General features: G+C 46.3%; 1 protein-coding gene across 3 annotated transcripts; it reads left to right on the top strand.

Annotated features, from left to right (window-relative positions):
* Positions 1-6,307: 6,307 nt before the first annotated feature.
* Positions 6,308-14,028, top strand: LOC129204531 (C->U-editing enzyme APOBEC-1-like). 3 transcript variants are annotated; one of them, XM_054820734.1, is made up of 5 exons: positions 6,308-6,448; positions 7,757-7,784; positions 8,202-8,590; positions 9,826-9,944; positions 12,261-14,028. In XM_054820734.1, exons 1-5 carry the CDS (start codon positions 6,427-6,429, stop codon positions 12,285-12,287), a joined length of 585 nt encoding a protein of 194 aa, XP_054676709.1. In that variant the 5' UTR covers positions 6,308-6,426; the 3' UTR covers positions 12,288-14,028. The 3 variants fall into 3 exon arrangements, with proteins under 3 accessions (XP_054676709.1, XP_054676715.1, XP_054676698.1); XM_054820740.1 differs by lacking the exon at positions 9,826-9,944 and having other exon boundaries at positions 12,261-13,823; XM_054820723.1 differs by lacking the exon at positions 12,261-14,028 and having other exon boundaries at positions 9,826-10,070.
* The last annotated feature ends 1,604 nt before the right edge of the window (positions 14,029-15,632 follow it).

Here is a 15,632-nt window from a genome sequence, read left to right as displayed (position 1 = left end):
ATTATAAATTAAGTTCAGGAGGTGGCTTGTAAGTGGAGATTGAGACCTTAAACCTCTGTGGCATGAGCCCCAAGCTTTTAGTCACATTTAAGTTTTGCCTTCTCCCTTGCTTCCAGACTTCCACTGGGTGATTCTCACCTCTTTCCAATAGGTCATTCAGCCAGAGAATAGAAAACTCAGTACCTGTAAAATCCTCAGAGATTTGCAAATTGGGATCTTGGCTGATTCAAACCTTGTCCCTTTTTGTTTTCTATGATGTCTGATCTAACTTTCCTTCTTTTGTGCTCCTCTTTCTTCTCTCTAACCTGCCTGTCTTTCCTATTTTTTTCCATATTTTTCCATTTCAGTGACTTCTACCTCAGTCCAAATTTGTATTTTATGCTGAATAAAATTGTTCAGTGTGACGCTGGAGTTGGTGTTACCAGAGGTACGTCTTGTGTTTCAAGTGTCAGACAAACCAAAAGAGAGTTGTGAAACATTGCAAACTATGTGCCTGTCCTCTCAAGACACACTTGGTGAGATAAACTAGGGGAGGAATACATCCAGCAGACACCACTACTGTAATACTGTCATGCTACAGGATTGTTATGCTGAAATCTGTATCCTGGGAGACATCTGTAGGAAGCTAGCTCCCTGTTGCTCTGTCCACCTCTCTATCACCTGGTGTATATCCTGGAGTCCTTCTGCAAAGTATTCTGAAGAAACCGTGAAGTTTCTAGATGACTACCCTCGGCGAATCTGGTCATATATAGAATCGTAGAATCATAGAATCATAGAATGGTTTGGGTTGGAAGGGACCTCAAAGATCACCTAGTTCCAACCCCCTCTGCCATAGGCAGGGATACCCTCTACTAGACCAAGTCGCCCAAAACCCCATCCAACCTGGCCTTGAACACTTCCAGGGATGGGGCCTCCACAACCACTTTGGGCAACCTGTGCCAGTGCCTCACCACTCTAACAGTAAAGAATTTCTTTCTAAACATCTAATCTAAATCGACCCGCCTTCAGCTTAAACCCCTTACCCCTTGTCCTGTCACTACACTCCCTGATAAACAGTCCCTCACCATCTTTCCTGTAGGCCCCCTTTACGCAGTTAGGTCTCCCCTTCTCTTCTCCAGGCTGAACAATCCCAACTCTCTCAGCCTGTCCTCATAGGAGAGGTGCTCCAGCCCTCCAGTCAGCTTCATGGCCCTCCTCTGGACTTGCTCCAACAGCTCCATGTCTCTCCTGTACTGGGGCCCCCAGAGCTGGATGCAGTACTCCAGGTGGGGTCTCACCAGAGCGGAGTAGAGGGGCAGGATCACCTCCCTCGACCTGCTGGTCACGCCTCTTTTGATACAGCCCAGGACATGGTTGGCTTTCTGGGCTGCAAGCGCACACTGCTGGCTCATGCTGAGCTTTTCATCAATCAATACCCCCAAGTCCTTCTCCTCGGGGCTGCTTTCAATCCATTCCTCGCCCAGCCTGTAGCTGTACTTGGGATTGCGCTGACCCACATGCAGGACCTTGCACTTGGCCTTGTTGAACTTCATGCAGTTCGCACGGGCCCACCTCTCCAGCCTGTCGAGGTCCCTCTGGATGGCATCCCTTCCCTCCAGAGTGTCGGCCACACCACACAGCTTGGTGTCATCAGCAAACTTGGTGAGGGTGCACTCGATCCCATTGTCCATGTCACTGACAAAGATGTTGAACACTGTCGGTCCCAGTATCAACCCCTGAGGAATGCCACTCGTCGCTGTTCTCCACTTGGACATTGAGCCATTGATCACAACTCTTTGAGTGTGACCATCCAGCCAATTCCTTATCCACCGAGTGGTCCATCCATCAAATCCATGTCTCTCCAATTTAGAGACAAGGATGTTGTGCGGGACAGTGTCAAATGCCTTGCACAAGTCCAGGTAGATGATGTCAGTCGCCCTTCCCTTGTCCACTGATGCTGTAACCCCATCATAGAAGGCCACCAAGTCTGTCAGGCACGATTTGCCCTTAGTGAAGCCATGTTGGCTGTCACCAATCACCTCCTTATGTTCCATGTGCCTGAGCATAGTCTCTAGGAGGGTCTGCTCCATAATCTTGCCAGGCACAGAGGTGAGACTGAGCAGCCTGTGGTTCCCTGGGTCTTCCTTTTTCCCCTTCTTAAAAATGGGGGTTATGTTTCCCCTTTTCCAGTTGATGGGAACTTCACCAGACTGCCAGGACTTCTCAAATATGATGGAGAGTGGCCTGGCCACTTCATCCGCCAGTTCCCTCAAGACTCACGGATGTGACTCATCAGGTCCCATGGACTTGTGCACCTTCAGGTTCCTTAGATATTCTTGAACCTGATCTTCTCCTACAGTGGGTGGTTCTGCACTCTCCCAGCCCCTGCCTTTGCCTTCTGTGACCTGGGCAGTGTGGCTCAAGCATTTCCCAGTGAAGACTGAGGCAAAGATGTCATTGAGTATCTCAGCCTTCTCCATATCCGGGGTAACCAGGTCGCCCGTTTCATTCCAAAGGGGACCCACATTTTCCCTCATCCTCCTTTTCTCACTAACATACCTATAGAAGCTTTCCTTGTTGTCCTTGACATCTCTGGCCAGACTAATTTCTATCAGGGCTTTGGCTTTCCTAACCTGCTCCCTGGCTGCTTGGATAGTTTCTCTGTATTCTTCCCAGGCTACCTGCCCTTGCTTCCACCCTCTGTAGGCTTCCTTTTTTTGTTTGACTTTGCCCAGGAGCTCCTTGTTCATCCACGGGGGCCTCTTGGTGGATTTGCTTGACTTCCTCTTTGTTGGGATGCATCGCTCCTGAGCTTGGAGGAGGTGACCCTTGAATATTAGCCAGCTGTCTTGGGCCCCTCTTCCTTCCAGGGCTTTGTCCCATGGTATTCTACCAAGCAGATCCCTGAAGAGGCCAAAGTCTGCTCTCCTGAAGTCCAGGGTAGTGAGCTTGCTGTGCTCCCTCCTTGCTGTCCTGAGGATCCTGAATTCCAGCATTTCGTGGTCACTGCAGCCAAGGCTGCCCTTTGCTTGATATCCCCTGCCAGGCCCTCCTTGTTGGTGAGAACAAGGTCCAGCATGGCGCCTCTCCTCGTGGGCTCCTCTGTCGCTTGGAGGAGAAAGTTGTCATCAACACATTCCAGGAACTTCCTGGATTGCTTGTGCTCTGCTGCATTGTCCCTCCAACAGATAACAGGATGACTGAAGTTCCCCATGAGGACCAAGGCTTGTGAACATGAGGCTGCTCCTATCTGCCTATAGAGGGCTTTATCTGCTCGGTCTCCCTGGTCAGGTGGCCTGTAGCAGACCCCCACTATGATGTCCCCTGCCCCAGCCCTCCCTTTAATCCTGACCCATAGGCTCTCAGTCAGCTCCTCATCCATCCCCAGGTGGAGCTCCATGCACTCCAGCTGGTCATTGACGTAGAGGGTGATGCCCCATCCTCATCTGCCCTGCCCGTCCTTCCTAAAGAGCCTGTACCCTTCCATCCCAACACTCCAGTCACAGGAGCTATCCCACCATGTCTCTGTAATGCCAATAATGTCATAGCCTGCAGGCATGTGCATGTCTCCAGCTCCTCTTGTTTATTCGCCATGCTCTGTGTATTTGCGTAGAGGCATTTCTGTTGTGCCCCCGATGAGGCTGACTTATTGGCTGGAGTGGCTGGAATTCCTTTGATGTGTTCTCCCAGTATCTAAATGGTGGGTGTCATGAGGATGGGGCCAGACTCTTTTCAGTGGTGCCCAGTGACAGGACAAGGGGCAACGGGCAAAAACTGGAACCCAGGAAGTTCCATCTCAATATGAGGAAAAACTTCTTTATTGTGAGGGTGACAGAACACTGGAACAGGCTGCCCAGAGCAATTATGGAGTGTCCTTCTCTGGAGACTTCTCTCTTGGACGTGATCCTGTGCAATCTGCTCTAGGTGATCCTGCTCTAGCAGGGGGGTTGGACTAGATGATCTCCAGAGATCCCTTCCAGCTCCTACTGCTCTCAGATCTGTAAAGGGGAAATAATTGACAGCACGAGAAATAGAAATAAATACTTTGGTCATAGCTGTTTGAGTAATATGAGGTCCCACCCACAGGTATGACCTTTGCTACAGACACGTAGCAACTTAAAGGCACACTGGATTACTGCTGTTTGCTCAGAAAGGCCAATAAAGGGTTTTCACACCTAGGTATATTAACCTTCTGGCAGTTATCATCATCTTCTGAACCACTGAAGCTTGGACCCTGTAGATAGTATTGTGGAAGTTCTTCTAGAAGCATGAAAATTCACTTGTGTGGTAACCTTGTCTTTCTGATTTTGTTAGGGTTAAACCAACTGCCAGATTTGGAAGGTATTCCTCTCCTCACATTACGCTGGCAGGAATGACAGAATGACATTTCCTTTTTATTTTTTCTTTTCTTTTAGTTTTCCACCATCTCACAGAGCATATTCAGCTTCTTGGAGACACCTGGAAACACTGCATTGCAAATTCCCTGCTTCTGCTTGGAGGCATTTTTTATCTCTGTGGCACATTGCTAGTTTTATACCAGGAAGTACTGATACTGAGCACTGCTGCTAATCAAGCCATTTCTTGCAGATCAGACTAAGCATCTCCAAGTCTAATTTACAACTACACATTTGTAAATATCTACTGCAGAGAGAAGGAAATGAATACTACAGTATCAATGCATTTCTGACCTTACTGAGCATCATGTCCATGAACTCAAAAACACATTAGTCAAACACTTTTTTATTTGTTTCAAGAGGTCTCTGAGTGTCTGAGCCGATCCCGTTCACTCTTCCTAAGGTATGAACTAATGCAACCACTGAGGAACAATTCGACACTGTGAAGTGAGTGGTGACCTTGCAGCAGAAGAAGCCCTGAAGGCAGGTGCTCTGCCCAATATCCTGCCATGACTAGCCTTCTCCTTCACAGAGGTCCTGCTGGTGCCTGAAGCCCTCCTCCCTCTGTGCTCCACCACTCATGTTCACTTCTGTTTGTTCTTCCTTTGCAGGAAACTGAATATTTTTTGACAATAGAATATTGAGGGCTGGCCTTGGAGAATACAAATAAATCACTCCGCTAGCTTTACAATCCCAAGTCAGACTTGGCACTGAGGAAGGCAATGGCTTTGTCCTCAGGGAACGCACATTACTGGACGATGGCTCCTCAGGGATCCATTTCTGCAGCTTGCATCAGACCACAAAATAATTGTAGCCCCCCCCCACCTCCTGCTGCCAAAACCTTTCCATGCAAACCCAATACAGTCACAAAACCAGGGGAAACTGTAAGTGATAGAGACTGACTTAGCACAGTCATCTCTATCTAAGCCATATAGAGAATGCTTCTGTAATCCCTTTGTTCTGCAAGCTGGTCTTGGGTGTGTCAGAGGAAAGCTTCTCACTAGCAACTAGCATTGTTTCACTCATTTTTCAGATTAAAAAGGAAACATTTTCTTGCTGTATCTTGTGTGAGTTACAGAACAGATCACAGGAAGGTGATGCCCAGTTCCTAACGCTGAGCAGATTTCTCAGGGCACTGGAAAAAGCCTATTCTTTTCACAACTGATCTGTCATGACCAATAGCTTCTGCAGATACTCACCAGCTGGCTCAGGTCTTGCTCTCAGGGTGCCCACATGAGTAGAGGGCTCTTCTCAGTTGTGAAGTTTCATAAATATCTGGGTATTGCTCCACAACAAGCTGTCCACTGACATAGCTCTCCTGGATGCTGGGCAGCTTGCGTAGAGTTAGCCTGAGAGTGTCTGCCCAGTCACTGACCACAGATGTAGAAATGTCCTCACGCAGATTGAGGGTCTTCCTTGCTTACGTGAGGACCCAGGTTCAAGGGTGTATGAGTGGTCCTTGGAACTCCACAGAATGGTCCCGTGAAGGGAAATGGCATAACTGTCACCGCCTGGAGATCCATAAAATCACAAGCTTCTGCAAATGACATCTGTTTCTCTCTCTCCATCAGGTTCTGCTCAACTTTCTGATGATATCTGGGTGCCAGAAAAGTTACCTGCCATGCCACAGCTATGTGACTTGATGCCGTTTGTGTAGCTGCTCTTTCTCTCTCGGTGCATTGGGATGACTAGAGAAGAGCTGCTTTGCTATTCTGGGGCTAGTGGTAATAAAGACATATAATATCTGTTCTGCACGTCAAAAAATGGCTCTCCTGTTAATTCCAGCTTCTGGCAGGCAACCTTGTTTGCACTCCCAGATCCACTTCTGAATGGGACTCACCCTCTTTTGCAGTCTCTTGCTGCCAGGACCTTGCTTTCAGTTTCACCGAGTGGGGTAGTTCATTTGCGTAAGAGCAAGCTACCATGAGGAAATGTTCAGCTGAGTAACATTACGTCTAAAGTTTAGTCTTCAGGAATAGAAACTGAAACAAATGGAAGATTAATAAAAGGACATCCATCACCCAAGAGGCCACAGACAGATCCAGAAATATCCATGGCTGCTGTCGCTCATAGAGGTAAGTACATGTATGTGAAAAGTAGGTCTATTTCTCCATGTTCAGTGTAGATATTTACTGTAGTTGTATCTAAGGGACTGTTAAGTACATATGTGTGTGTTGGCACATGAAGATACACAGGAGACACTTGTGGATTTGTGTGTGCTATCTTTTTGAATGCATTACCATATCTTGAGTCTTAGGTCCAGCTTCAAAATATTAATATAATTTTGTTAACCCTGATGTGGCATTATGCAGGAAGAATTCAAATTCTAAAAGACCTCTTAATGTGGAAAGAGATCTCAAAGGCAAGTAAGAATGGAGCAAATTAGTTGGCTTATCTTTTCACTTATTTTTTTCTCAATGTGAGAAACAACTAGAAAATGCCTCTTAAAGAATCAGTGCAATAAGGCTGTGCAAGGAGCTGATCAGGTCTCTGTTGATGGGAAAGACTATTTTATTCCTGCTGAAATGTAATTTCACTGTGTATATTTCGTAATTCCTCATCTTAAAGAGCTAAGAGCTATGGAAAAAGTGCCTTTAATATCTTAATTGAATTAATTAGTAAATTAATTCTTTTCTTCAATAAAATGAGGGTTCTTAGATCCTTAAGTTTGCTATGGATGGACTTCTACAAAAGAAATAATGAGCCTTGATCACCTGCAATTGTCTTCATCTAGACTCTCAGCTGGAAAGGGATGAATGAGTCATAGGATCGAATTTCCTTGCCACCATGAGAGACAAAATGTATATTATCAGGCAGATCTGTGGTGCCACCCCATAGGTATTTGTTAGTTAGAAATCACCCTTCTTTCTGCACTGATATTTTTTCAGCTTTTGAAACAGTTTCATACTAAGAAAAGAAAGAACCATTGGCTGTGAGAATGTTTTTGTCTAGACTGACATTATGAGCACCAATAGGGAAATAGCTCAAGTTTTGCCTGGCAGAAGTGGTTTGGAAGATACAAAGGGAGAAAAGATTTGATTCTGCTCTTTAATTAGTCACAGAAAATCAGATGCAGTACTACTGAAACCTGTGACGTTAAACTTGAGTGAGATCATGGTCAACTCTAATGTGTTAAAGTGAGGAAAGGTTCATGTACAGCATAGTTTAAACAACCATGAAGTTTAGCTCCCAGGTAGAAATCCACTACTCCTGCATCCCAGAGTGGCTATCCTGCTGTGCAGGGATTACTTATTAAGCCCTCTTAGATGAAAGAGATTTGACAGGGAGTGTATAGACTGAAAGGGGCCAGGAGAGGAGAGGTAGAGGAAATTTTGTTTTTTCGATCTACTATCCCCAGTGACCTTCAAATCTTTTCTATATAGGTCCTAGATCCAGAGAGAACAACCAAGGGTAAGAGATACAGCTCTATCACCTTGTGCTGCCTGGGCCCCACGGCAATTTCTACAGACAGGCAAAGCTAAGAAGCCTTGTGCCTTGTTTTCCTCTTACCATCCCTTTCCCCGATCTTCCTTTCCAGTTGTCTCACTGCTTTGACCAGTGCTGATCTCAGAGCGGTGATGGGGTTGCTTACCCTCCCAACCCGTCTCAAGGACGTGCTGTGGCTGTTTCACCAGGGCCACTCTAGGGGAATAGTTCTGGAGCGTTCATCAAATTCAGATTTAGATCATTAGATTGCAGTATTCTTCAAGCTGCTCGCTTGTGATGGGAAAGGCTGAGAGTGGGACGTTTGGCTGATGTTGACAGCAGGCAACATAAAATGGGACCAAACATCATTGAAGTGTTGGGATCATAGTACTTTTGTTGCAGGTGGAAGATACAGCCAGATGACTTCAAAAGAAATTATTTGCCTGGTGAACATCCACGGGTGGTGTATCTGCTATATGAAATCAGGTGGAGCAGAGGTACCATCTGGAGGAGCTGGTGTTCAAACAATGCTACCCAACATGCTGAAGTCAACTTCTTGGAAACTTGTTTCCTGGCCAGGACATCAGTTTCTTGCTCCATCACCTGGGTCCTATCTACTACCCCCTGTGGGAATTGCTCCAGAAGAATTCTGGAGTTCCTGAATGCATATCCCAATGTGACCTTGGAAATATACGCAGCCAAGCTGTTCAGGCACCTGGATAACCGTAACCGGCAAGGTCTTAGGAACCTGGCAATGAAAGGAGTCAGGATACATATCATGAATCTTGCAGGTAACCCAACTACTCTTTGGCTTTGTCTAGGTGTGGATTGAAAGTTCTGGGATTATGTGCACTCTCAGCACATAATAGTAATAGTGGTGATGACTGGCATTGAGGAGGAGTGGTGAGTACAAAAATGCCACTCTCTGCTGCCTTATTTCTTCTCCAATTCCATACAGCAGCAGGACCAGCATGGTCATTTCCTCTTGCCAAATCTAAACAAGGAGAGTTATGTCTTTCTCTAGCCATCCATGCCTCCTTTATATACAGTGAAAACTCCTGAGAATGAGATAGAACCTCCTAGGATATATATGCAGATCAGCTTGACAGCTGCAGCAAGCAATTGGTTTCCCTTGATAGCTAGAGAAGAGAAGGAGACACATCTAAAGGAGACTTTCAGATGATGCATCACAGAGGACAATTGTGTCTTGCATATATGTCTTTTTGTATGTATATCTTGCTTGCCTGTTGATGTTTGGCTGTAAAAATAGTCTAGACAAATAGCTCACAGAAAGGAATGTACATCCGAAGAGATGAATCTCACATACCTCTCTGGACACTTACTATTGGAGTGTGCCGTTATGGAACCTGTCAGGTCAAATATAAACTTAAAGGACATTGCTTATCTTGGGGAACCTTTTTCTGGGATTATACCACCAAAGCATTGACAGAAGCTCTGGCCATCCTATCAACACTAAGATCAATATGAAACTGTTAAATGTTAGGGTGTTCACTCCAGGTTTTCCCTGGTCATTGAGAGAAGTCAGACAGATTCATGATTGAAGCAACAGGTTTATTGTGTTACCCCAAGCTGCTGTGATCAAGCACAAGGCTGCCAAAAGGTATGCCTGAACAGCGCTGATTGCATGTGCCACTTCCTTTTTCAGTCCCTCCCAAAGCAGCAGCCTGCTGCTTCTTTGACTCCTTCTCCTTTGGCCATTGTGCCCTGGCTTTATGCCCTTATGTGCTATCTGTGATAGGGTTTGCCCAAGCCACTGTAGTGATGTGTCTCTCTGGCGATTCCCCTTTTTAGACATATTGCTATTTGTAGAGTTTTGGTTCCCCTTTCCACTAACTTATTTGTGTAGTTGCAAGTCATTGTTGCTCCCTTGCTTGAATACCCTCAGATGAATATTTTTCTCCTGCCCTTTACCATTGTCTTATTGAGAAAGAAGTGTCTCACTGACATATGAAGAACGCATTGGGCATGCCTTTCATCAAGAGTGACTGGATATCTCTCTTCTCAGATTACAGTTACTTCTGGAGAATATTTGTTGCATACCAACGTGGAGAAGATGATTATTGGCCCTGGAGTTTCGCTTCATACATCTTTCTGAATAAGAGAGAGCTCTGTCATATCCTTTTGGTTAGTAGGCACTTGAAGAAAATGCTGAGAGTGAAAAGTAATCAAAATCCTAGGTTTGGAGGATCCCAGCAATGGTGTTAGCAGAAATGCTAGTAGGAAAAATAAGTATGGGCTTGATGCTGCATGAACAGAGGGCCAAGGGGCAAGAGATTGCCAAAGACTATGCTGCTACATTGTGCCTTTGTGGCTAGAAGTAGAGAAGAGATTTAGCAATACTTTCAAGTTTTTTACTAAGAAAAGAGTAAATTATCTCAGCCTTTTACATGGATGAGCTACAAGTTCATTAGCTTGCAGCTTACTGGAGCTATTTGATCCCAAAAGCTCATTCAGCTGTCTAAACGTGATTCAAGTACACTCTTTTTGCCTCTCAGGACATGACCACTGACTTTAGCTCAGTTCTGAGCAAGTTCAAAAGCCCAGATGGTTGGATTCACTTTCAGGATAAGAGGTTACACATAAGAGTATCATAAGAGTATCCATTCCCCATTCCTTGCAATCCATACAACTGCAGAAGTTATTTGTATGGCCTGATATCCTACTATACAAGAAAGAGAAGGTGGTCTACTGAACAGGAGAGAAGACCAGAACTGGAGTAAACTTCCTGGCTCATCCACCCTTTGTGGGGCAAGCCAGTTCTTGCTTGAACTGGTCCCAATATGTAGAATAGGGGCTAGCAGAGTGGACGGCAGGAGGTAGAGGAAGGGATGCATAGAACTACATAATACAGACAGGAATTTGAAGTCTGGAAGGAGAAAAACTAACCTGTTTGTAGGAGGCTACAAAGGCCTTGTTTTATTTCTGTCTGAGGAAAAGGTACACATTAAACTTAATTTCGGTTCCATCCACCCCAAACTTTATGTAGGTCTTTTAATACTTGAGGAACTTGACCTTTCTAATTCTAATTCTCTGAATAAGACATTCAGGTGACAGTCAGATGATCTAACAAAATAGTTAATACAATGTAACTGTTAAGGAGATATTTTTTCCCTTGGCTTTCAGCCTTCCTGAGTCTCCTAATGTCTAAGATGATTAAATAATTTAGCAGCTTATGCACAATCAAATGCATAGTGCGATGCTTACTAGGGAGCTGAACAGAGATGTGTGTTAAATGCTTGTGAGTACTGACAAACTACAGCTGACTTAGCACAGTTCCCTGGGTAGCAGTAGAAGGTGAATATGCCCTTCAGGTCTTGGTTTTAAAGAGCTAGCTAACAAATGACCTGTCCCTCCCTGTGCCCCTGGCAACCTTGTTGATTACTACAGAGTCCTGGTGGCCAGGAAGCTTGCACTGGGACACTCATGCTGAAAGCACTTGCTCAACTACTTTGCTGTGTCAGCCAAACTCAAGCCACCCCTAAAATGAAGGTGTATAGGGTCCATTATCAGTAGTTCTGACTAACCACCAACCCTCCACAGAAGGAATAGGAAGGTCTATGTGCTCAACCCTTGTGAATGCCCAGCCCCGTTGTACTAATTACGCAGATGTGTAATGAGGAGAGTGAGTTACAGGCCCATGCTCCAGAGAAATACAGACTGTTGTGTCAAGTCCTGGCCTCCCTGGCATAAGACAGACACTGAGGAACAAGACAGAGTTTGGTGGAGTACCACTGCAATGGTCAGAGGGCTGGAGCACTTGCCCTACAAGGAGAGGATGAGGGAACTGGCTTTGTTAGACCTAAAGAAAAGAAGGCCAAGTGGGATCTAACTGCAGTTTTCCACTATATAAAGGCAGCAAAGACAGAGCCAGACTCTCCTCAAAGCTGCACAGAGGGGAAATGAGGCAACACGCGCGAACTGCAACAAGGGAAATTAAACTGGACGGAAGGAAAAGGTCTCCCCCAACAGCAGTGCTATACTAGAACAGGTGCCCAGAGAGGCTGTCAGACCTCCATCCCTGAAGACATTGAGAACTTTCCTCCAAGCTGCCTGATCTAGCTTTGGAGTTAGCCATGCCGCAAACATGTTGTTGGACTAGAGACCTCTAGAGGGCCTTTCTAGCCCCAAAAATTCTGTCTTCCCACAAGACCTAGCTCCACTTCCCCTGGATTCAGCTATGTAATCTTCCATCTTTTAAATGCTTCTGGGTTTGAGTGGTCTGTCTTTCTAGGAGGGGTTTACACAGCACAATAAATCCTGAGGTGCCACCCTGTTGTCTGGAAAGCTGTGTCTCAAGGGAAATTATCTAACATGGTGAAGGTGGATCAGAGCAATCTCTTGGACTAGATGCTGTATTTTCAAACTCTGGATCATGTTGAAGAAAAAACTTAAGCTTTTGGCATCTAATTTTTAATATTCGTGTTTCTTTCTTCCTGCTAGGGGCTTCCTCCATTGCTGGGAAACTGAATAGTAACAAGCATCGGCAGCATGCTTTCAAGATCACTTTGTGCATCATAACATTATTTACAAGACCAGAAAAGCCAGGTCCTGGCAGTCTTTTCTACTACAGCCTTGAACTATGAGCTTCATACTGCTACCAGAGAAGGAAGGATCTTATCACTGGATGAACATCACTAGGTATTGGACACAGCAGAAGGAACGCATGAGAAACTGTAGGGAAGTTTGGATGATGCAGCCAGACAGCCATGACAGAGTGTGTTGGGTTTGCGTGGCAAGGTTTTGGTAGCGGGGGTGGGGCTACAGGGGTGGCTTCTGTGAGAAGCTGCTAGAAGCTCCCCCTGTGTCTGATAGAGCCAATGCCAGCGGGCTCCAAGACAGGCCCGCCGCTGCCCAAGGCCAAGCCAATCAGCGCCTCTGTGATAACATATTTAAGAAGGAAAACAAAACAGTTAGAGAGAGCTTTTGCAGCCGGAGGGAGGAGTGAGAAGATGTAAGAAACTCTGCAGACACCAAGGTCAGCGCAGAAGGAAGGGGAGGAGGTGCTCCAGACACCAGAGCAGAGATCCCCCTGCAGCCCGTGGTGAAGACCATGGTGAAGCAGGCTGTCCCCTGCAGCCCATGGAGGAAGGATGAGGGGGTGTAGAGATTCCACCTGCAGCCCGTGGAGGACCCCACGCTGGAGCAGGTGGAGGCACCTGAAGGAGGCTGTGGCCCGTGGGAAGCCCACGTTGGAGCAAGCTCCTGGCAGGACCGGTGGACCCGTGGAGAGAGAAGCCCACGCCAGGGCAGGTTTGCTGGCAGGACTTGTGACCCCGTGGGGGACCCCACGCTGGAGCAGTTTGCTCCTGAAGGTCTGCACCCCGTGGGAGAGACTCACGTTGGAGAAGTTTGTGAAGGACTGTCTCCCGTGAGAGGAACTCCATGCTGGAGCAGAGGAACGATGAGAGGAGTCCTCCCCCTGAGGATGAAGAAGCGGCAGAAACAACATGCCATCAACTGACCGTAACCCCCATTCCCTGTCCCCCTGTGCCGCTGAGGGGGGGCGGAGGTTGAAGCTGGGAGTGAAGTTGAGCCCGGGAAGATGGGAGGGGTGGGGGGAGGTGTTTTAAGAGTTGATTTTATTTCTCATTCCTCTACTCTGTTTTGCTTAGTAATAAATTAGATGAATTCCCTCTCTAAGTTCAGTCTGTTTTACTCGTGACAATAATTGGTGAGTGATCTCTCCCTGTCCTTCTCAACCCACAAGCATTTCGTTATGCCTTTTCTCCCCTGTTTAGTGAATGAGGGGAGTGAGAGAGCGGCTCTGGTGGGTGCCTGGCCCCCAGCCAGGGTCAACCCACCACGCAGAATGCTCTGGGTCTTTACAAGACTTCCTGAGAGTCCAGTGGGGATGGGGACCATGCCCCAGGATCAGGCCTTTCCTGTCTGCTGATTCTGCAATCAGATTCTGTGAGTATCTTCTTGAGAGGCCAGCAAGTAACATTTTTCCTGCTCTGATCTGTTCCAAAGAAGTAATCAGAGCAATATTTCTGGTTTTGAGAATTTCTTATGAAGATCACTTTTATGGGTATGTGTGTATATTTCTGAAAATACTTCATGCTATTAGTGTTTATGTAATGTTATTATATTACTGCTTTTATTACAATATAATGTAATTATATTACTAAGGATTATATTGCTTCATTTTAAGGTTTTATTCTCCCTGCTTTTATGAGTGTAGAAACAATAGAATAAAAGGGAAAATGTCAACTCTGTGGAAACTTTGCTTTTCTTGTTCAGTTCCTAGGCACACATCCTTCCCTTGTAATTCCACACTCAGGAGTCCCACCTGTTCATTGCAAACTAGGGGAACACAGTAAAAAGTCTCTGCTTTTCCAGCTGGAAGCACTGAGTGGAATGTTGAGGCAGGAGACATTGAAAGCTCTGAGCTACATCTACAGGTAGAAGGCAAAAAGAAGATGTGTTGGGCCTTGCAGCAGTTTTCAGTTTGCACTGCAAATAATGCAAAACATCTGAATGAATCATGTTGGAAGCTCCATGTTTCATGATTCCCAACCCCTACAAGCAGGAGGCCCATTGCATTATCCCACTAGGAAATGTGCTGCTGCTGGGATCTGCAACATGCAGGCACAAATATCGCTGCCATTCAGTGTGACCTGGACAGGCTAGAGAGCTGGGTGGAGGGGAACTTTATGAAGTGCAACAAGGGCAAGTGTAGTGTCCTGCCCCTAGGGAGGAATAACCCCAGGCACCAGGACAGTTTAGGGGCTGACCTGCTGGGAAGCAGCTCTGCAGAGAAGGACCTGGGAGTCCTGGTGGACAACAAGCTCTCCATGAGCCAGCAGTGTGCCCTTGTGGCCAAGAAGACCAATGGGATCCTGGGGTGCATTAAGAAGAGCGTGGACAGCAGGTCGAGGGAGGTTCTCCTCCCCCTCTACTCTGCCCTGGTGAGGCCACATCTGGAGTTCTGTGTCCAGTTCTGGGCTCCCCAGTTCAAGAAAGACAGGGCACTGCCGGAGAGAGTCCAGTGGAGGGCTACAAGGATGATGAGGGGACTGGAGCATCTCTTGTGTGAGGGAAGGCTGAGAGAGCTGGGTCTGTTTAGCCTGGAGACGAGAAGACTGAGAGGGGATCTGATCAGTGCTTATAAATATCTAAAGGGTGGGTGTCAAGAGGATGGGCCAGACTTTTTTCAGTGGTGCCCAGCGACATACTCCTCAACCTACTCACCTCCTCCCGGAGCTCTGTCACTGAGCGGAGGAGTTTGTCTACCTGAGCACACCTCCTGCAGCGGTGCTCATGTTGAGAAATTCTTTTACCAAACAATGATTAGCTTTGAATTTAACAAGGCCTATGAGTAATTAATGTGTACGGAGAAGATATCCTAACCTTGAGAATAGAAACATCCTGGCAGAATTGCCCAAACAGGGTTGATAAGGAAGAACAGCTTGGCCAGACAACAGAGTTGGGAAACATCCAAGGAGAAGAAACTGTCCTCAAGACCATAAAAGGGAAAAAAGGACTGGGGGGCTAAATCCCCAAACGACCACCGATGACCGCCCCTGCGCATGTGCAGTGTAGTTTTGCAATGCCAGCATTATGTAAATATAGTAGATAGGCAGAGAGGCACAGACTTCTCCGAAAATGTATGAATATTCATGTCTTTAAGGTATATAGAGGATGAACTTTTGTTTTAGGGTATGCATGATAGGCAGAGCTATCCCCTGTGCATCTGGCGCCATAATAAAGAATGCCTGCTTTCTAATACTAAAACGGAGTATTGGAGAGTTTATTATCCCATATTTGGTGACACTCACTGCTGCCGTCTGAAAGGCTGTGTCAACCACATTG

The sequence above is a fragment of the Grus americana genome, chromosome 1 (genome assembly GCF_028858705.1).
Source record: "Grus americana isolate bGruAme1 chromosome 1, bGruAme1.mat, whole genome shotgun sequence".
NCBI lineage: Eukaryota > Metazoa > Chordata > Aves > Gruiformes > Gruidae > Grus > Grus americana.
This window is presented reverse-complemented; position numbering and strand designations above follow the sequence as displayed.

Bases quoted from the DNA above. Each gene is read 5' to 3' on its own strand.
- LOC129204531 (XM_054820723.1), top strand. From the start codon at position 6,427: ATGGCTGCTGTCGCTCATAGAG. The intron at 6,449-7,756 runs GTAAGTACATGT...TTTTCTATATAG, and splicing joins GGCTGCTGTCGCTCATAGAG to GTCCTAGATCCAGAGAGAAC. The intron at 8,591-9,825 runs GTAACCCAACTA...CTCTCTTCTCAG, and splicing joins ACATATCATGAATCTTGCAG to ATTACAGTTACTTCTGGAGA.